This window comes from Neoarius graeffei, chromosome 3, assembly GCF_027579695.1.
Source record: "Neoarius graeffei isolate fNeoGra1 chromosome 3, fNeoGra1.pri, whole genome shotgun sequence".
Taxonomy (NCBI): domain Eukaryota; kingdom Metazoa; phylum Chordata; class Actinopteri; order Siluriformes; family Ariidae; genus Neoarius; species Neoarius graeffei.
Genome location: NC_083571.1, coordinates 35,495,433 through 35,517,766, shown reverse-complemented (window position 1 = coordinate 35,517,766; position 22,334 = coordinate 35,495,433). Strand labels below are relative to the sequence as shown.

Here is a 22,334-nt window from a genome sequence, read left to right as displayed (position 1 = left end):
CCCCCACCTTACGAAATAAAGCCAGAGAACTAAGCCGTCTAGAGAATTGGATGGAATTGAACTGACAGTCTCATGTGACTCTCATTAAAACAGGATAGGTGTTATAACTTATGCAACATACATGTACATGCATGCATTTTCACTGATAAAACGTAAAAGGCTAATTAAATAATCAGATGAACTGAGACAATCATATTCTGAAGCAAATTAAATAATCATATGCCGGTAACTTAAATACACAATACAAGTTACATGTATTAATCTAAATGCAGGTAAACAATGAGTGTTGTGATGTAACCAAATAAGAGTCGCATCTTACCCATCTGTGTTCTCACTTCTTGAAGGCCAATCTTGTGGCCGATTGTTTTGAAACAATCTGACTTTCAGTTCTTCGTTCAGTTTTTTGTTCATTCGCTTCTTCCATGTAAGGGCGAGATATTGCTGCTAAGGCAAGCATATCCAGCAGGGGAAAAAAGCATATTCAGCGGATAAATCTGACGACTGGTCCACTCATTCTCCATTTTCTCCATACTGAGTACTCCACCATTACTGCTTGGCTCACACTCTGGGAGAACTGGTGCAACTGAACTTACTTTCCTTTTCTTGTCGTTTTCTTTTCCTTTAATTGTTGGTACTGCACCCTCTTTCAATACGGGCTTATAGCCAACGCTCCTCAACAGATCAGAGGTTTTGTACGAGTCTTCAGTAAAATGTGCAGAGCAGAGGAGAGACCACTTCGTAGGCTCCCAATGTGCCCGTGAACTTCTCGCAAAACGCATCCAAATCTTTGCAGCTTGAACATTCTTGGGCCATGAATGCAACGTAAATCCACCTTCTGTCATGTTGCTGCACCTGCCAGCAACACATCTACGTGGCATGGTGAAAAAATTTGCTCAAAATGGAAGCTCGAAGTTGCAGTCAGCTCTGTGTTTTAGCATAGTGGAAATGGCGATGAGACCAATAGCCTTCCTGTTGTGACATCACAGATGTCAAGGTCATTCACTCAGACCACTACCTACATGAATCATTTTAATCATAAAATTTACTATATTAGATTTATTGTTAATGCTTAAAATGATTCCTATGCCATTCTTGAGGTCTCAAGGCATTTATAAACAAAAAGTGAGGCCATGGTTCTGTGTATCTCCTTTACAAAAACCTATTTGAAGTTTGCCCAACAGCATGTGGCAGACTCCCTAAATGTGGAAAAAGATTCTCTGGTCAGATGAGACTAAAATTGATCTTTTTGGCCATCATGGGAAATGCCATGTGTGGTGCAAACCCAACACCCTGAGAACACCATTCCTACAGTGAAGCATGGTGGTGGCAGTATCATACTGTGGGATATTTTTCATCTGCAGTGACAGGAAAGCTGGTCAGGACTGAAGGAAAGATGGATGGCACTAAATACAGGGCAGTTCTGGATTGAGTCAGCCAGGGGTTTGAGTCTGGGATGAAGGTTCACGTTCCAGCAGAATAATGACCCTAAACATACTGCTAAAACTACACTGGAGTGGTTTAAAGGGAAACATTTAAATGTCTTGGAATGGCCTTGTGAAAGCCCAGACCTCAATCCAATTGAGAATCTGTAGCATAACTTGAAGATTGCTGTACACCAATGCAGCCCATCTAACTTGAAGGAGTTGGAGCGGTTTTGCCTTGAGGACTGGGCAACAATCCCAGTGGCTAGATGTGCTAAGCTAAGAGAGACATACCCAAGAGACTTGCAGCTGTAATTGCAGCAAAAGGTGGCTCTACAAAGTATTGACTTTTGGGGAGTGAATACTTATGCACACTCCAGATTTCTGTTTTTGTTTTCATCTTAATTGTTTGTGTCACAATAAAACAACAATGTGCACCTTTACAGTGGGAGGCATGTTGTGTAAATCAAATGGTGCTAACCCTCCAAAAATTCATTTTAATTCCAGCTTGTAATACGACAATACAGGACAAACACCAAGGGGGATGAATACTTTTGCAAGACACTGTATGCTGTATGGCAGATGGTTACCTCATCGATAAGTCCTTGGATGTTTCCATGGGTCAGGCTTTCACTGGGGGCATCAAATACTTGTCAACAGCCCTGTTATTCTCGACAGACATTCAAGTTATTGGTTATTTAAACAGTTACAGTGGTGCTTGAAAGTTTGTGAACCCTTTAGAATTTTCTATATTTCTGCATAAATATGACCTAAAACATCATCAGATTTTCACACAAGTCCTAAAAGTAGATAAAGAGAACCCAGTTAAACAAATGAGACAAAAATATTATACTTGGTCATTTATTTATTGAGGAAAATGATCCAATATTACATATGTGTGAGTGGCAAAAGTATGTGAACCTCTAGGATTAGCAGTTAATTTGAAGGTGAAATTAGAGTCAGGTGTTTTCAATCAATGGGATGACAATCAGGTGTGAGTGGGCACCCTGTTTTATTTAAAGAACAGGGATCTATCAAAGTCTGATCTTCACAACATGTGTTTGTGGAAGTGTATCATGGCACGAACAAAGGAGATTTCTGAGGACCTCAGAAAAAGCATTGTTGATGCTCATCAGGCTGGAAAAGGTTACAAAACCATCTCTAAAGAGTTTGGACTCCACCAATCCACAGTCAGACAGATTGTGTACAAGTGGAGGAAATTCAAGACCATTGTTACCCTCCCCAGGAGTGGTCGACCAACAAAGATCACTCCAAGAGCAAGGCGTGTAATAGTTGTCGAGGTAACAAAGGACCCCAGGGTAACTTCTAAGCAACTGAAGGCCTCTCTCACATTGGCTAATGTTAATGTTCATGAGTCCACCATCAGGAGAACACTGAACAACAATGGTGTGCATGGCAGGGTTGCATGGAGAAAGCCACTGCTCTCCAAAAAGAACATTGCTGCTCGTCTGCAGTTTGCTAAAGATCATGTGGACAAGCCAGAAGGCTATTGGAAAAATGTTTTGTGGATGGATGAGACCAAAATAGAACTTTTTGGTTTAAATGAGAAGTGGTATGTTTGGAGAAAGGAAAACACTGCATTCCAGCATAAGGACCTTATCCCATCTGTGAAACATGGTGGTGGTAGTATCATGGTTTGGGCCTGTTTTGCAGCATCTGGGCCAGGACGGCTTGCCATTATTGATGGAACAATGAATTCTGAATTATACCAGTGAATTCTAAAGGAAAATGTCAGGACATCTGTCCATGAACTGAGTCTCAAGAGAAGGTGGGTCATGCAGCAAGACAACAACCCTAAGCACACAAGTCGTTCTACCAAAGAATGGTTAAAGAAGAATAAAGTTAATGTTTTGGAATGGCCAAGCCAAAGTCCTGACCTTAATCCAATGGAAATGTTGTGGAAGGACCTGAAGTGAGCAGTTCATGTGAGGAAACCCACCAGCATCCCAGAGTTGAAGCTGTTCTGTATGGAGGAATGGGCTAAAATTCCTCCAAGCCAGTGTGCAGGACTGATCAACAGTTACCACAAACGTTTAGTTGCAGTTATTGCTCCACAAGGGGGTCACACCAGATACTGAAAGCAAAGGTTCACATACTTTTGCCACTCACAGATATGTAATATTGGATCATTTTCCTCAATAAATAAATGACCAAGTATAATATTTTTGTCTCATTTGTTTAACTGGGTTCTCTTTATCTACTTCTAGGACTTGTGTGAAAATCTGATGATGTTTTAGGTCATATTTATGCAGAAATATAGAATATTCTAAAGGGTTCACAAACTTTCAAGCACCACTGTACCATGCCTTATTCACCCTTATCCAACTTCATTTTTTCAGAGTTAAACAACCATGTTAATGAGACTCTGATTACAAAGGCGGCCACACTCACCACACTCTTGCCAAAGCTCCAGTGACGACTCTGACCTCAGTCAAGTGTATGCAGATGTTAGTTGGCATGTTTCTCCAACCTCGAGCCTGAAGTCTGCGTCCACTGCTTCCAAATCAAACTTGAGTGCCCTTGTGTGATACAGGGCGGCAAAAAGAGGCTCGGCGTTCTTGGAGTGGCTCGGCGCTGAGCGCTTTTCAGTGCCCTGATTGAGCCAGCGAGCGGGAAAGCATAGCGGCTTCATTTATCCTGCTGATCCTGGCGGAAAAACTCCATTTCCCACGAGTCTCTGCTGCAGAAGATTAGAGGAGTGATGGTCCACTGCGTCCTCTATCACATCCTCTGGACAAACACACACACTGTCCAATCCTCCGGTGTTGTGTCTTAAATTGGAGCTAGCGTAGCGGCAAATCGCATACAATCCCATACCGAGCAGACATTTCTCAAGGCACCCACACACACACATCCAGGACAGAGTGGATATTTCCGATAATCCTTTACGGGATTTGTAGAGCGGATTTTTTTCTGATGTTGCACTCCTCAGTAAGAGTTCACTACCATGAACTGTTTGCTTTTTGTCAGATATTTTTCAACCATTAATTAAAGAATAAACATAATACTTTTATGTATTTATCATAATATTTAATGTCATGGAATGTCTGTGAAACAAGTTTATGTTTCTATCTTTAACATACAAGCTCATGATATTGGCTACGATCGGAAAACAAAGCTAGCCCGATGACATAATCAACCTTAAATCTAACTAGCATGCTACCTGTGCATGCTTAGCGACGTCTCAAAACCTATGATATACAGGATATCCGTTAGCTTTAGTCAAACACTCATGGAGCAGCCTGAAGTACATTTTTACGTGTTACTTGCACCAAAGGTAATACAACTTTTTATGCAAATTTGAGTCGTGAGTTTTACGCCGGGTGGCACGGTGGTGTAGTGGTTAGTGCTGTCGCCTCACAGCAAGAAGGTCCGGGTTCGAGCCCCGTGGCCAGCGAGGGCCTTTCTGTGCGGAGTTTGCATGTTCTCCCCGTGTCTGCGTGGGTTTCCTCCGGGTGTTTCGGTTTCCCCCACAGTCCAAAGACATGCAGGTAAGGTTAACTGGTGACTCTAAATTGACCGTAGGTGTGAATGTGAGTGTGAATGGTTGTCTGTGTCTATGTGTCAGCCCTGTGATGACCTGGCGACTTGTCCAGGGTGTACCCCACCTTTTGCCTGTAGTCAACTGGGATAGGCTCCAGCTTGCCTGCGACCCTGTAGGACAGGATAAAGCGGCTAGAGATAATGAGATGAGATGAGTTTTACACCCGTTTGGTTCTGATTCATGTCCCTCTCCACATTCAAATAGTTTCCAAGATGGCTGCCGAGTGGACTAGAGACTGTTTCATCAGTAAACATGGCTAAGAACCGCCTACTTTCACTGAGCCAATCAGATTGCAGCTTTCAGCATTCTGAAGGTTGTGGCCAGAAAAGTGTACAAAACTTATTAGATGCTCTGAGGCCCAGTGAAGCTTCATCTGAGGCTGAAATCATTTAGGAACGATATGCAAATTGTCTCTGTGGGTGTGCCCTTCTGTGATCCTGAGAGGGATTGTGAGTGGATTTTTATTTCTCTGTGTGTCCACAGGATCAGAGACAGTGGAGGCTCAGTGTCAGAGGTTCGAGGTCCGGAGTTCAGATGGGGAGAGAGTGCTGTTCTCCGCCGACGAGAACGAGGTCAGCATCGGAACCGAGAAGCTGAGAGTGACAGGTAACACACACACACTATTTTTTTCCAAATGAACTTTACATCCTCTCACATATAGGTCACAGATTACACACTTTTTCAGAATCTATCTCTCTATCTTTATATATCTCTCTATCTGTCCCTTTCTCTCTGTCTTTCTCTGTTGCTCCATCTCTTTTTGTCTTTCTGTCACCATCTGTCTGTCTATCTCTCTCTCTCCCTATCTCATTCTATCTCTGTTTTTCTGTCTTTGTCTCTTTTTGTTTATCCCTGTCACCTCCGTTTCTGTCTTTTTCTCTCTATCGATTTATATTTTTCTGTCTGTATATTTCTTTCTGTTTGTCTCTCAATCTTTATTCCTCTCGATCTTTCTAACTCTGTCTTTATCTCAGGTTCTTTCTGTCCTTATTGTTGTTTCTCTCTCTCTCTCTCTCTCTTGCTCTTTAACGAGCAGTGTGTGGGAGGTCAAGTGGAAAAGTGAGGTTCAGGGCCAGCAAACTCAACATCCATTAGTGTGTGTGTGTGTGTGTGTGTGTGTGTGTGTGTGTGTGTGTGTGTGTGTGTGTGTAAGAGAGAGAGAAAGAGAAAACATAAACTCATTTATTTTCAAACTTGAGAGACTGCACAAGTGGAAATTTACCCTTTCTAAGGAAAGAAAGAAAAAATGACAGAACAAAAGGTTTTCACAGAGACCTGTGATGTGGTGGTCAGCACTCATCTTTTCTCTCTATCACTCACCTTCTCTTCAGTCTTTGTGTGCACTCGTTCTCCTTTTTTATTTTCTTTCTCTTCCTTTTATCCTCCATTTCCTCTCATCCTTTCTCTTCCTGTCATGCTCTTGTTTTCTCACCCTCCTTCCTTTTCCTTTCTTCATTCCATCCTTTTCTGTCTCTCTCACCTTTCTCATTCTTTTTCTCACTCGTTCAGCTTTCTCAATCAGTCTCTCTCATTCAGCTTTCTCAGTCAGTCTCTCTCTCTCTCTCTCTCTCTCTGTAGGTAACGAGGGAGTTGTGTTTGCTCATTCAGTCGAGACGCCGCACATTCGAGCCGAACCTTTTCAAGACCTAAAGTGAGTCTCAGCATCTCGAGAGAGAGATAATAAGAATGTGTGTGTGTGTGTGTTTTATAGCCAGTGTGTTAACTTTCATGCTCAGTTTTCTTCACCAGGCTTCAACAACCCCATGCACTTAGCCTTAAGAAAAAGGAAAAGGCCACACCCATCAACAAAACATTGACCAATCAGACTTTCAGACCTTTTCATCATTTCAGCCAATGGGAGACCTGAGTAATAGAGTATATTTCCCTTCACATATGGAGGGGGGAAATGACCTGATACATGTATGGATTATTATTATCTCATCTCATCTCATTATCTCCAGCCGCTTTATCCTTCTACAGGGTCGCAGGCGAGCTGGAGCCTATCCCAGCTGACTACGGGCGAAAGGCGGGGTACACCCTGGACAAGTCGCCAGGCCATCACAGGGGGATTATTATTATTATTATTACAGATTGTTTATTTAAAAGAGAGAAAGAAAAGGAAGAAAGAAAAACATTTAATATTGTTATGAAAATAAAGGACAAAAAAGAGGAGAAAGAAAGAAAGAATATTTGATATTTTTAAGAAAATAAAAAAGAAAAGAAAGAAAAACATTTAATATTGTTAAGAAAATAAAGAAAAAAACAAAAAGAGGAGAAAGAAAGAAAGGAAGAAAGAAAATGATTTAATACTGTTAAGAAAATAAAAAATAAGAAAGAAAGAAAGAAATTTCATACTATTCAATAAAGATAAAATGAAGGAACAAAAGAAAGTGAAACCTCTCATACTGTTAAGAAAATAAAAGGAAAAAGACAAAAAAGAGGAGAAAGAAAGAAAGAAAATTATTTAATATTATTAAGAAAATTAAAGAAAGAAAGAAAGAAAGAAAGAAAGAAAGAAAGAAAGAAAGAAAGAAAGAAAAATATTTAATACTGTTAAGAAAATTAAAAAACAAAAAAGAAAGAAAATTATTTAATACTGTTAAGAAAATAAAAAGAAAGAAAGAAAGAAAGACATTTCATACTATTCAATAAAGATAAAATGAAGGAACAAAAGAAAGTGAAACCTCTCATACTGTTAAGAAAATAAAGGGAAAAACAAAAAGAGGAGAAAGAAAGAAAGATATTTAATACTGTTAAGAAAATAAAAAAGAAGAAAGACATTTCATACTATTAAATAAAGATAAAATGAAGGAACAAAAGAAAATGAAACCTCTAATACTGTTAAGAAAATAAAGGGAAAAACAAAGAAAGAGAAAGGAATAAACATCGAAAGATAAAGCCTGAGATGCTGATGTAGTTGTAGCTCACCGCTAATCTCTCATATTCACTATTTAACTCGTGCGAGCTTATGTTTCAGTGAGCTAAAGTAAGCTTGGCTGTGTTAGCATATTAGCATGTTAGCACATTCAGTCCTGCTGGTCTGTGTGTTTGTTTTTCAGACTGTTGTGGTTTTACTCAAAATCTATTGCCTGTTCAATTAGCAGAGCTGTAGCACATGGCTGGAAGAAATGTGTGTGTGTGTGTGTGTGTGTGTGTGTGTGTGTGTGTGTGTGTGTGTGTGTGTGTGTGTGTGAAGAGTCTGTGTGTGTGAAGAGTCTGTGTGTGTATGTGTGTGTGTTGGATGTTTTATACACACAGACGCTGACGGCTGTTCCGTTTTCCTCGCAGATTTATTGACGTTTCTGTTGAGATTTTCCGTCTCGCCTTTTTCTCTCATTGTGTTTAGCATGGTGTGCTGCGCTAGCTCATGCGCTAGCTCTCTGCGTGGCTCTGCCCGATTCGTTTAATTCACGTCTCCGCACTGAATCGCTCTTTCTTTAAAGCGCAGGACGTGAAGCGAGCTCGCTTTATCTTTAGTGTTGTTTTATTGAAGTGCATTCATCACTTTGGTGCTTAACATCCGACTGAAGAGGTTCTCGCTAATTGCGCTAGTTATGAGCTGTTTTTCTTTCGCTCTATTTAGCTATAACTTTTTTAAAAGACGATAGTTGAAGTAGGAATGATATCTCTCTCTCTCTCTTCCTCTCTCTCTTCCTCTCTCTCGTTCTGAAAGTACCAAATTATGCAGTTAAAGTCAATGACACACATAATGAACTAATGGAGTCCATTAGCAGCTAATGACGTATAGCCGGCTTTTACAGACGAAGTTAAATTGCGGCTCTTTTTAGAAATACAGCAGGAATCGGTCAGGGAGATAAAACTTGCAAAACTTATCAACGTGTTTCAGGTGTTTTTATTTTATTTTTTATGTGGTTATTTAATTCAAGTCCATTTGCTAATTCTGTACTTCAGTGTTAGTGCGTTAACTTTCAAACAAACTGTTCATCAGAAAGTTTCTTCACAAATTCAGTCTTTTGTGCCAAACCGCTACAGCAGGACGACACTCATGGCTTTTGTACAATTAAACATTTTACATACGGTTGAGTGCAAAAGTTTATACACCCCAGCATGAAAAATTAAGGAATCATTCCTAGCATTTATTTATTTATTTGTTTGTTTGTTTTCCCCCATTTTGTATCACAAACATTAAAAAGGTTCAAAGATCCTCTGTTTTCTGTGTTTGAAGTGTAAACAGTGTTTTAGTTAGACGTACGGTTGAGTGCAAAAGTTTGCACACCCTTCGGACAAAATTATGGAAATGAAATTCATTTTATAACAATATTAATTTTATTAGTTTTATTTATTAATAAATAAACATACTGTATAAATGAATTAAATGTGCTAAAATAAGGAAAATATATTTTTAAGATTTTATAACTGACATTGATCTTGAAAGAAAAATGAAACAAAATTGAGGGGCGGAGCTAATTTCTGAAAAAAAAATACACAAATGAGAGCTTGAAATGATGAAACCAGTTTTAAAGTTCTACTTAATATACTGTGTAGGTAAACAAGCACAAACAAACAACTAAATAATATCTGCAGTATTTATTGACTATGTTATATTGGAAATTTTCTACAAATCTATAGAATTAAAACTGTTGAAGAAAAATGTTGAACATTCTAAACTTCACATTTAATTTGTAAGGAAGAAAGGTTTAAACAAACAAATAAATAAACACGTCCTCAAATAAGAGAAATTATATTTAAAATGTAATAGTTAACACTGATATCGAAGAACTTCACATTCTGCACATGTAAGAATTCAGGAAATGCTGCGTTTGTTCTTTCTAAAGCGCTAACGCTTGTTTATGAAAGAGAAGTCTTGAGATTATGTTGAATTCTATTCCACCAGATTTACATGTATGGATGGACCTCATTGCTGAAACATGGACTTTTGAGAAATCATTCAAATTCAGACCTTGCACTTCTTCTCATCCTGGCGTCCTTTGAGACATTTGAGTGAAAGACATCATAGCTGACCCGTGAACTGAACGATAACCTTCAGTTTCCTGTTCTTCTGTCCTGGGGATGATTTCACTTAACCTGGTGCTGAAGAATGCCAGTCAGTAGCGGGGTTTAGTTTTACACGGCCATTCTGATGTTTCGAAAAGTGTACTTGCGTCTCTGAGCCCAGACGTCCATCAGGATAATAAACGGATTATGTTGAAGAGGGAGCAGCCTAAAGCAAGAGTTCTTCCAGTTGTTTAGGAGCCATGATTTCAGTAACAGGTGGTACGGTGGTATGGTGGTTAGCACGGTCATCTCACAGCAAGAAAGTTCTGGGTTTGAGCCTAGCGGCCAACGGGGCCTTTCTGTGTGGAGTTTACATGTTCTCCCTGTGTCTGCGTAGGTTTCCTCTGGGTGCTCCGGTTTCCCCCACAATCCAAAGACATGTAGGTTAGGTTAATTGGTGGCTCTAAATTGACCGTAGGTGTGAATGAGAGTGTGAATGGTTGTTTGTCTCTGTGTGTCAGCCCTGCGATGATCTGGTGACTTGTCCAGGGTGTACCCCGCCTCTCGTCCATAGTCAGCTGGGATAGGCTCCAGCTTGCCCACGACCCTGCACAGGATAAGTGGTTATGGATAATGGATGGATGGATGTGTTAGGGTTTTGCTGGGATTTGAACCTGGTTCATTGGTGTGATAATCCAGCAAACCCCCACAAGGCCACCAGGGGGATGACTCAAATGCAGAGGCGTGAGGCGGAAGTAGAAAAAGAATCAAAAGGTTTATTTATACTATATACACTATATACAGGGCAAAAAAACAAAAAAAACAAAGAGTATAATCCAACACTGGGAAGACAAAGGGAAAAATAAAATATCAAAAGTTTAAAGTCCAAAAAGGAAAAGGCAAAAATGCAAAAGCTCAGAAGATCCAAAAAACACAGTCACTACTAAATCCAAAAGAAAAGCAAAGTGCAAAACAAAGAACACAGTACAGAGGAAACTGGAGATAAACATAACAGCACAAAGACTCCGTGACAAGAGGACTGAACTCAGGGGGTATAAATACACAAACTAAATTGAACACAGGTGAAAATAATCAGGACTAAACAGGCAATTAACAAAAACACAAAACACAGGAACAGTGGCGGCCTCTAGAGGCCAAAATAAACATGACACGAAAAGGAAATAACAGCGGCCTCTAGAGGCCAAAACAGTCCTAGTCCTAACAGGACCCCCCCCCTCTAGGAGCGTCTCCTGACGTTCCCAGGGCGATCCGGATGGGCCAAATGGAAGTCCCGACATAGTTCTTTATCTAGGACATCCCGAGCAGGAACCCAGCAGCGCTCCTCAGGACCATAGCCCTCCCAGTCCACCAGGTATTGCAACCCGCCGCAGACCCGGCGGGAGTCAAGCAGGCGATGCACAGTGAACACAGTCTGCCCCTGGAAGATGCGGGGGGGTGGGGGGTTCCTAGGGGCAGGGGCATACGTAGACGTCAGTACGGGCCGCAACAGGGAAACATGGAAAGTGGGGTTGATCCTCAGAGTCCGGGGCAACTGGAGCCGGTAGGAGACAGGGTTCACCCTGCGCACCACCTTGAAGGGGCCAGTGTAGCGAGGAGCAAGCTTGCGGTTCTCCACCCGCAGCGGAAGGTCCTTAGTGGACAGCCAAACCCGCTGCCCAGGGCGGAAAGCGTGTGCAGGTCTTCTATGGCGGTTGGCCTGAGTCTGGTTGGTTCTGGAGGTCTGTATGAGGGTCTTCCTGACCTTGCTCCAGGTCTTGCGACACCGTCTCACATATTGGTTGACCGAGGGCACCCCCGCGTCCTCCTCCTGGTCCGGGAACAGAGGTGGCTGGAACCCGAATTGGCACTGGAATGGCGATAGCTTGGTGGCCGATGACTGCAGGGTGTTGTGGGCGTACTCTGCCCATGGCAGCCAGGTGCTCCACGATGTCGAGTTATCCATAGCCAGGCCTCGCAGGGTGGTTTCCAGGTCCTGGTTGAGCCTCTCCGTCTGACCATTGGACTGTGGGTGAAACCCAGAGGAGAGGCTGGCAGTGGCTCCGATGACCTTGCAGAACCCGTGCCACACTCGGGAGGAGAACTGGGGCCCTCGGTCTGAGATGATGTCCTGTGGAAGACCAAAGACTCGGAAGACATGATTGAACATAAGTTTAGCTGTTTCAAGAGCAGAGGGGAGTTTGCACAGTGGTATGAAGCGGCAGGCCTTGGAGAATCTGTCAACTATGACCAAAATGACCGTGTTACCTTGTGACTCAGGGAGACCTGTGATGAAGTCGACTGCCACGTGGGACCAGGGACGCCGGGGAATGGTCAGAGGATGCAGGAGACCCTGGGGACGCTGTCGTGGGTTCTTGGTTCTGGTGCAAACCTCACAGGACAGGACAAATGACCTTACTTCCTTCTCCATGTTAGGCCACCAGAAGCGTCTTTTCAGGAAGTCCAGGGTCCTCCGAGCTCCCGGGTGGGCAGTGAGAGGGGATGAGTGACCCCACTGGAGAACCTTGGCCCGGGCTTGATGTGGGACGTACAAGAGGCCCGGTGGCCCCGTCCCAGGACCGGGGTCCTGGCGTTGGGCTCGTCGAACAGCCTCCTCAATACCCCAGCGGACAGGGGCCACAATCCGGGACACCGGGATAATAGGCCCGACTTCATTCTCCCTGTTAGTGGCAGAGAACAGCCTGGACAGTGCGTCAGGTTTGGTGTTCTTGGAGCCGGGGCGGTACGAGAGGGTGAAGTCAAACCGACTGAAAAACAGGGCCCACCTAGCCTGTCGAGGGTTCAGTCTCTTGGCTTGCTGGAGGTACTCCAGGTTCTTGTGGTCAGTCCAAACCAGGAATGGATGTTGCGCTCCCTCCAGCCAGTGCCTCCACTCCTCAAGGGCCAGTTTGACCGCTAGCAGTTCTCGATCCCCCACATCGTCCTGGGACTCCGCAGGACTCAGGCGGTGGGAGAAGTAAGCGCAGGGGTGCAGCTTTCCTTCTGAACGTTGAGAGAGCACCGCGCCGACACCACTGTCCGAGGCGTCCACCTCCACGATGAATGGTTTGGAGGTGTCCGGGAGGACCAGAATGGGTGCCGTGCAGAAGCGGTCCTTGAGGTCTTTGAACGCCTTTTCTGCCTGAGGAGACCAGACATAAGATCCACCTGTCCTTTTGGTGAGGTCTGACATGGGTGCTGCCACAGAACTGAAGTTCCTGATGAACTTGCGGTAGAAGTTAGCGAATCCTAAGAACCGCTGAACCTCCTTAACGGACTTGGGAGTAGGCCAATCCCGGACGGCCAGGGTCTTGGCAGGGTCCATTTGGAGTTGGCCTGTCCGTACAATAAATCCCAGAAAGGAGACCTCGGGAACATGAAATTCGCATTTCTGGGCCTTGGCGAACAGATTGTTCTGTAGCAGCCTCTGGAGAACCTGGCGGACATGGTGGTGGTGCTCCTGCATGGTCTTGGAGAAGGTAAGGATGTCGTCGAGGTAGACAAAAACGTACAGGTTAATCATGTCCCTTAAGACGTCGTTGATTAGGGCCTGAAAAACAGCTGGTGCGTTGGTGAGTCCGAAGGGCATCACCTGGTATTCGTAGTGCCCAGACGGGGTGTTAAAGGCAGTCTTCCACTCGTCTCCCTGTCGGATACGGATGAGGTGGTATGCGTTCCGTAGGTCCAACTTGGTGAAGACGGTGGCGCCTTGGAGCAGGTCGAAAGCAGTGGACATCAGCGGAAGGGGATATCGGTTGCGCACAGTGATCTTGTTCAGGCCCCTGTAGTCAATACATGGTCGAAGCCCCCCATCCTTCTTGCCGACAAAGAAGAAGCCGGCACCAGCAGGTGAGGTGGAGGGTCGAATGAACCCAGAGACCAGGGCGTCTTTGAGGTATTCCTCCATGGCCTTGCGTTCTGGCTGAGAGAGGGAAAACAGTCTGCCATGAGGAGGGGTAGTCCCAGGGAGCAAGTCGATGGCACAGTCGTAGGCCCGGTGCGGAGGAAGAACAGCGGCCCTGCTCTTGCTGAATACCTCCTTGAGATCCCAGTACTCTGTGGGAACTTGAGATAACTCGGTGAGATCAGGGGGCTCGGCAGGAGACACAGGAGAGCTAGAGAGCAGACAAGAGGCATGGCATGCAGGGCCCCATTCCACAACCTGGCTTGTTACCCAGTCTATGCGAGGGTTGTGGCGAGTAAGCCAAGGAAGGCCTAGAATAACTGGGAACTCAGGTGAAGGAATCAGGTGCAGGGATATTTCTTCCTTGTGACCTTGAGACTGGAGGAAGACTGGAGAAGTAACTTGGGTGACTCTTCCATCACCTAATGCTTGGCCATCGAGGGCAGACACAGACAGTGGGACTTCAAGAGGTGCAGTCGGAACATTGATGCTTTGGGCGAAGTGAATATCCATAAAGTTCCCAGCCGCCCCTGAGTCTAACAAAGCTTGACAAGAGTGGACAGACTCACCCCAGGAGATGGAGACCGGGATGTAGATTCCTTGGCCAGGGAGTCCGGGAGAGAGGGTAGGCCCCGTCACAACCCTCCCTCGGCTGGACGGGGCGGTCCTTTTCCCAAGAGTTCGGGACATGATGCTCGGAAGTGACCAGGCTTGCCACAGTAGATGCAGCACTTGTCCCTCCTTCTGCGCTCCCTCTCAGATGCGGAGAGGCGAGTACGACCCACTTGCATGGGTTCTGGACAGTCACTGAAGGAGGTAGACGGTTTCCAGGTAGAGGTAGGGAGGCTGGGGGGGCTCAAGGCTTGGTGGCATTCTCTCATCCTGTTGTCCAGACGAATAGCATGTGAGATGAGGGTTTCGAGGTCACTTGGGCATCCAATAGAGGCCAGACCGTCCTTGATGGGGTCAGACAGACCATGGTGGAAGGCTGACACCAGGGCAGTCTCATTCCATCCACTTACTGCTGCGAGCGTTCGGAACGAGATGGCGTAATCTGCGACGCTTCCTCCTTGCCGGATGGACATGAGCTTTCGGGTTGCGTCGGTACTGATGTCCGCCTGATCGAAGACCCGAAGCATCTCTTCAGAGAACAGCTGGAAATCAAGGCACTCAGGTCCCTGTCTTTGCCAGATAGCAGTAGCCCAGGCTCGCGCCTGACCAGCTAATAAGGTTATCACAAAGGCAATCTTGCGGCGATCCGTAGTGTAGGTGGTAGGCTGAAGCTCAAAGGTGAGTTGACACTGGGTAAGGAACTCTCGGCACTCACTGTGCTTGCCGTCGTACCTCTGTGGTGCAGGAAGGCTGGGTTCGCGAGGTGAAGAAGGCAGCATGGCAGGAGGCACAGGAGCAGGAGCGGGAGCTGGAGCTGGATCAGGAGATGCAGGCAGAGATGTCAGCTGTGCCAGGGTTTTCCCGATTTGCTGAAGCAGTTCCTCGTGGCGAGCAAGGGCCTCACGTTGGCTGGTGAGCGTACGTCCATGAGCGTCCATGGTCGCTCCGAAGCGTGTCAAAGCTGCCATAATTCCCTGAAGGTTGGCCGGGTAGATAGTTGAAGCAGCCTCTGCTGAGTCGGTCATGACGGAGTCTTTCTGTTAGGGTTTTGCTGGGATTTGAACCTGGTTCATTGGTGTGATAATCCAGCAAACCCCCACAAGGCCACCAGGGGGATGACTCAAATGCAGAGGCGTGAGGCGGAAGTAGAAAAAGAATCAAAAGGTTTATTTATACTATATACACTATATACAGGGCAAAACAAAAAAAAACAAAGAGTATAATCCAACACTGGGAAGACAAAGGGAAAAATAAAATATGAAAAGTTTAAAGTCCAAAAAGGAAAAGGCAAAAATGCAAAAGCTCAGAAGATCCAAAAAACACAGTCACTACTAAATCCAAAAGAAAAGCAAAGTGCAAAACAAAGAACACAGTACAGAGGAAACTGGAGATAAACATAACAGCACAAAGACTCCGTGACAAGAGGACTGAACTCAGGGAGTATAAATACACAAACTAAATTGAACACAGGTGAAAATAATCAGGACTAAACAGGCAATTAACAAAAACACAAAACACAGGAACAGTGGCGGCCTCTAGAGGCCAAAATAAACATGACACGAAAAGGAAATAACAGCGGCCTCTAGAGGCCAAAACAGTCCTAGTCCTAACAGGATGGATCTCAGTAACAGCATGACATTTGATCTGAAATTTTCTCAATTCTATGCAAATTAATGATGACACTGTAACATGACCAATTCAAACCACTGGCTCAAACGATCCCTTGGACTAATCCTATGGTCTGAGGTTTCTTCAGTTCCTTGCTCACAAGTTACTTTTTACCTGCAAGAAAAACTTATTTATACAGTGGTGCTTGAAAGTTTGTGAACCCTTTAGAATTTTCTATATTTCTGCACAAATATGACCTAAAACATCATCAGATTTTCACACAAGTCCTAAACGTAAATAAAGAGAACCCAGTTAAACAAACGAGACAAAAATATTATACTTGGTCATTTATTTATTGAGGAAAATGATCCAATATTACATATCTGTGAGTGGCAAAAGTATGTGAACCTTTGCTTTCAGTATCTGGTGTGACCCCCTTGTGCAGCAATAACTGTAACTAAACGTTTGCGGTAACTGTTGATCAGTCCTGCACACCGGCTTGGAGGAATTTTAGCCCGTTCCTCCGTACAGAACAGCTTCAACTCTGGGATGTTGGTGGGTTTCCTCACATGAACTGCTCGCTTCAGGTCCTTCCACAACATTTCGATTGGATTAAGGTCAGGACTTTGACTTGGCCATTCCAAAACATTAACTTTATTCTTCTTCAACCATTCTTTGGTAGAACAACTTGTGTGCTTAGGGTCGTTGTCTTGCTGCATGACCCACCTTCTCTTGAGATTCAGTTCATGGACAGATGTCCTGACATTTACCTTTATAATTCACTGGTATAATTCAGAATTTATTGTTCCATCAATGATGGCAAGCCATCCTGGCCCAGATGCAGCAAAACAGGCCCAAACCATGATACTACCACCACCATGTTTCACAGATGGGATAAGGTTCTTATGCTGGAATGCAGTGTTTTCCTTTCTCCAAACATAACGCTTCTCATTTAAACCAAAAAGTTCTATTTTGGTCTCATCTGTCCACAAAACATTTGGCTTGTCCACGTGATCTTTAGCAAACTGTAGATGAGCAGCAATGTTCTTTTTGGAGAGCAGTGGCTTTCTCCTTGCAACCCTGCCATGCACACCATTGTTGTTCAGTGTTCTCCTGATGGTGGACTCATGAACATAAACATTAGCCAATGTGAGAGAGGCCTTCAGTTGCTTAGAAGTTACCCTGGGGTCCTTTGTGACCTCGCTGACTATTACACGCCTTGCTCTTGGAGTGATCTTTGTTGGTCGCCCACTCCTGGGGAGGCTAACAATAGTTTTGAATTTCCTCCATTTGTACACAATCTGTCTGACTGTGGATTAGTGGAGTCCAAACTCTTTAGAGATGGTTTTGTAACCTTTTCCAGCCTGATGAGCATCAACAACACTTTTTCTGAGATCCTCAGAAATCTCCTTTGTTCATGTCATGATACACTTCCACAAACATGTGTTGTGAAGATCAGACTTTGATAGATCCCTGTTCTTTAAATAAAACAGGGTGCCTACTCACACCTGATTGTCATCCCATTGATTGAAAACACCTGACTCTAATTTCACCTTCAAATTAACTGCTAATCCTAGAGGTTCACATACTTTTGCCACTCACGGATATGTAATATTGGATCATTTTCCTCAATAAATAAATGACCAAGTATAATATTTTTGTCTCATTTGTTTAACTGGGTTCTCTTTATCTCCTTTTAGGACTTGTGTGAAAATCTGATGATGTTTTAGGTCATATTTATGCAGAAATATAGAAAATTCTAAAGGGTTCACAAACTTTCAAGCACCACTGTAGCTTTGTGGTTACAGTGAAGATGAAACATAATCTCCTGTCGTCCATGACCTCATGTTAGATGTACATAGAGACATTACAAAGAAAAAACAAGAACACTCGGAAGGAAGCAGCAGAGATCGTTGGAACCTGTGGTAAGTGAACATAGTGCACATAGCTAGTAGAGTTAGCTCAATTTCCTAATCTAGACTGACAGCGATGTAAAAATCAAATTGAGCATAATATGTGGGATGTGGGTGTGTCTTTATACATAAACATGAAGACAATGAAGGATCAGTGCCAACTAGAATAAGCTCCATCACTCTCTCCAACACTCCTTCCTCTCTGACTGCCATGTCTGGTGACTTGAGTGAGGAATAACCAATCATAACCAAGAAATATTATACAAAAAAAGACTTTGTGGAAGGAAAATGACCTCGTGTTTGGGATCATTGGGATTTGAAGTCAACCTTCTGAACAGGAGCATGGAGCTCTTTCTGAAGCCATATTCCAAGCCCAGAGCTTGACACAACACAGCAACATGATATGAAATAGTAAGATGGACTGTGCAGATGAGACAGAATATGATCCACAATCATCTGCAATCATCCCTCCCCCCTCAACCCCCCAGAGATGACACTTGTCTCCTCTTCATCGCAGACGTCTCTTGATGCGAGGTGAGAGTCAGGGGTCAGATTCTCTTGATTCAGTTTGACTCATGAAGTGAATCCAATTAATCGGAGCTAATTAGCTGAAATTTGAATGACGAGCTCTTGAATCGGTGTGATGCGACCGCAGCCGAGTGGAACTGAAGCGGAACCAATGATGACCCAGCCCCGCTTTCGGCAGGGAAATGTCTCAAGTCTGTGTGGAGTGGCGTGGAGTGGAGTGGAATGTGATTGGTTTTGACTGACAGACGACAGGACTATGATTCGGTGATCATCCATCTTCTTTTTGCTCAGCTGTAGGAAGTCGAGACGCATGATGCGAGATCAGAGATGGGACTGAATAGGTAACTGGAGGGGCTGTAATCTAAACATAGATGGATTCTTCACTCTTGTGTAAAAAATCTGAGTCTGGTGATTAACAACAGCTTGTTATTAAGTTAAAGGTGCTGACTGCAAAGTCATCTGAAATATTCTAATGTTTTATTGTACATGGCATTTTCCTCTGTCTTGCAAGAACAAGATGTGATCATTTTCATGTCCTGAGGGTCACTTTTCTGTTTTGGGACCGTTTTCCTACCTCTTAAAGTAAACAGTATGGCCCTACGGAAACAGGAAACAGCTAAATGCGAGGAGCTTTAACTAATTAGCATACTTATGGAACTGCGTCACACCAAGATGGCGACATGCAGAAAACCTTGTGACTCTGCATCAACCTCAAAGAGTTTTGAGTCACAGGTATGTACAGTCATGTGAAAAAGAAAGTATACCCTCTTTCAAGTCTAGGTTTTAAGTGTCAGGATATAATAAAAATCATCTGGTCCTTACCAGGTCTTACAATTAGGCAAATACAACTTCAGATGGCCAATAACACATGACATATTCACCCTGTCATTATTTATTTAACAGAAAGTAAGCCAAAATTGCAGTAGCAGTGTGTGAAAAATTAAGTACACCCTTACTGCTTCTATAGAAATTATGAAGGCAATTAGCAGCCAGGTATTGCTGATAAAATGAATTTGATTAGTTGATCATCAGCAAGTGTGGTCACCTCTTAAAAAGCAGAAGTTTTGGCAGTTTGCTGGTCTGGAGCACTCAGGTGTATGTTAACACAATGCCAAGAAGGAAAGACATCAGCAATGATCTTAGAGAAGCAATTGTTGCTGCAAATCAGTCTGGGAAGGGTTATAAGACCATTTCCAAACAATTTGAAATCCATCATTCTACTGTGAGAAGGATTATTCAGAATTGGAAAACATTCAGGACAGGTGCCAATCTTCCCAGGAGTGGACATCCCAGCAAATTTACTCCAAGGTCAGACTGTGCAATGCTCAGAGAAATTGCAAAAACCCAAGAACTATGTCTAGGACTCTACAGGCCACAGTTAGCATGTTAAATGTTAAAGTTCATGACAGTACAATTAGAAAAAGACTGTGCAAGTATGGCTTGTTTGGAAGGGTTGCCTGAAGAAAGCCTCTTCTATCTAAAAAGAACATGGAAACACAGCTTAGGTTTGCAAAGATGCATCTGAACAAGCCACAAGACTTCTGGAACAATGTCCTTTGGACAGATGAGACCAAAGTGGAAATGTTTGGCCGTAATGTACAGAACCATGTTTGGCGAAAACCAAACACAGCATATCAGCACAAACACCCCATACCAACCATCAAGCATGGTAGTGGAGGGGTGATGATTTGGGTTTGTTTTGTAGCCACAGGGCCTGGGCACCTTGCAGTCATTGAGTCAACCATGAACTCCTCTGTATGCCAAAGTATTCTAGAGGCAAATGTGAGGCCATCTGCCCAACAGCTAAAATTTGGCTGCAATTGGGTCATGCAACAGGACAATGATCCCAAGCACACCAGCAAATCTATAGCAGAATGGCTGAAAAAGAAAAGAACCAAGGTGTTGGAATGGCCAAGTCAAAGTCCAGACCTCAACCCAATTGAAATGCTGTAGCAGGACCATAAGAGAGCTGTGCATAAACAAATGTCCTCAAATATGAATGAACTGAAGCAATGTTGTAAAGAAGAGTGGGCCAAAATTCCTCCACAATGATGTGAGAGACTGATAAAATCATACAGAAAACGATTGCTTCAAGTTATTGCTGCAAAAGGTGGCTCTACAAGCTATTGAATCATGTGGTGTACTTACTTTTTCACACACTGATTCTGCATTTTCACTTAATTTTTGTTAAATAAATAATAACACGGTGGAATCTGTTGTGTGTTGCTTTACACCTGAGGTTAGATTTGCATAGCTGTAGGACCTGGTAAGGATCAGATGATTTTTTTGTTCTGTCTTGATTGGTAAAACCATGTAACTGGAAGAAGGTGTACTTTGTTTTTCACATGACTGTAATTTGTGGTTGACATTAACGAATAGATCCATGAAATAAAAGACGAATATACATTTTCTCTGTTACTGCTTGTGTGTTCTCGTTTCTTTCTCTGTAAGATCAAAGCATTAGGTGTACAGTATAACTCCATCCTTGCTACTGTGGAGTCAAGCCCATTTATTCTAAGGCTAAGATAGCTAAGCGCTAGCTAGCTAGAATGATTTAGTTATCTATCTAGAAAAATGACACGCCATCTAACCTTGCAGTTACATTCACTAGGCAGGCTTTCCTTTTCTTTTCCGCTGGTGGGAGAGCGGAGTCCGCCATGTTTGCCCATGCCGACTTATTTTGGTTAAAAGTAGGTCAAACACCCCACGATGGTCACATGATATTGTTGCCCGCTTGCTTTGGCAATCTCCAGAATTGTAAAATGCAGGACACTTTTTATCTCTGCAAAACATTCATACATAGGGTACACGGTGTGTGCAGCAGTGCAACATCTCAAAACTACAACAGCAACAGACATAAAATATTTTGCCCAGAATTCAAATTAGCACTCAGAACCATTACACAAATTCATTTTCAGTTATTGGAGTTTGAAATTGAAATCTGGCCTGATGAAAAGTTTTTTTTTTCCTATAACATACTTAAAGTCCTCTCAGAAAGCATGAATGATCCTAAAATGTCACAATATTTTTATTGGTCGCACCCTTCTCCCTCTATTTCAGGCAGTTATATAAAATCTAGACTCTTCAGAATGATTTCTTTTCTTTCCTTTTCTTTCTTTAGTGAACATCTTTATCCAACAAATTGTTCTGTGAATAGATCTCGGAGTGATGTGGCTGTTTTCCAGTTTCTCTGTTTCCTATTCATCATTGATTAGCCGACAGAGACATACGCCGAAAGCCGTAATCAGGAAAAAATAAAAGCAAGAGCTCTGGTAATTATGAATATTGACCCACAATTATAAAAATGATCAGTTAAAACATGAAATATATTGCAGAGGGAGCCTTGAGGTGAAATATTATTCAAAAGAAGGTCATTCCTTTCTCCTGAATAAAGTCTGCTGTGTAAAATCTATACAACAAGCTCTGTGTTTTTATTATATATTTACTACAGGTTAGAATGTTATAATAATGTGTTATAACAATTTTATTTCACTTGTAACCTCTAATGACCTGATTGTGCGTTTCATAGTATAGTTTCATCGAAAAGGAAAATAGTCAGTAATCTGAGAAAGTGTTAAACTTACTTTATTTTAAAGCATTATTATTATACATGGTAACTACTGAAGTTTACACTCGACATTACAATCTATTATGAATATTATAAAGCATTTTAGGAATACTTTCTATGTATAATGGCCTCTGCATGCATTCGTTGCATGTTATAATGCATTACAAGCACTTGTTATAACACATTATGTCAATACCAAAGGAATCTTGCGCTACTTTATCTGGTTAAATGTTTGATTTCATCGGTAATGGTCTCATGTACA

The 22,334-nt window shown here is 43.0% G+C and overlaps 1 protein-coding gene across 2 annotated transcripts in view; it reads left to right on the top strand.

Moving 5' to 3' along the window:
- The window catches only part of LOC132882768 (zeta-sarcoglycan), a 107,614-nt gene that overhangs the window by 41,532 nt on the left and 43,748 nt on the right, over positions 1 to 22,334 (top strand). The window contains exons 4-5 of one of the 2 annotated variants that reach the window (XM_060915880.1): positions 5,470 to 5,592; positions 6,565 to 6,637. In XM_060915880.1, the coding sequence (XP_060771863.1) occupies positions 5,470 to 5,592; positions 6,565 to 6,637 (196 nt within the window). The remainder of the gene's footprint in view (positions 1 to 5,469; positions 5,593 to 6,564; positions 6,638 to 22,334) is intronic. The other variant, XM_060915879.1, reaches the window with a different exon arrangement.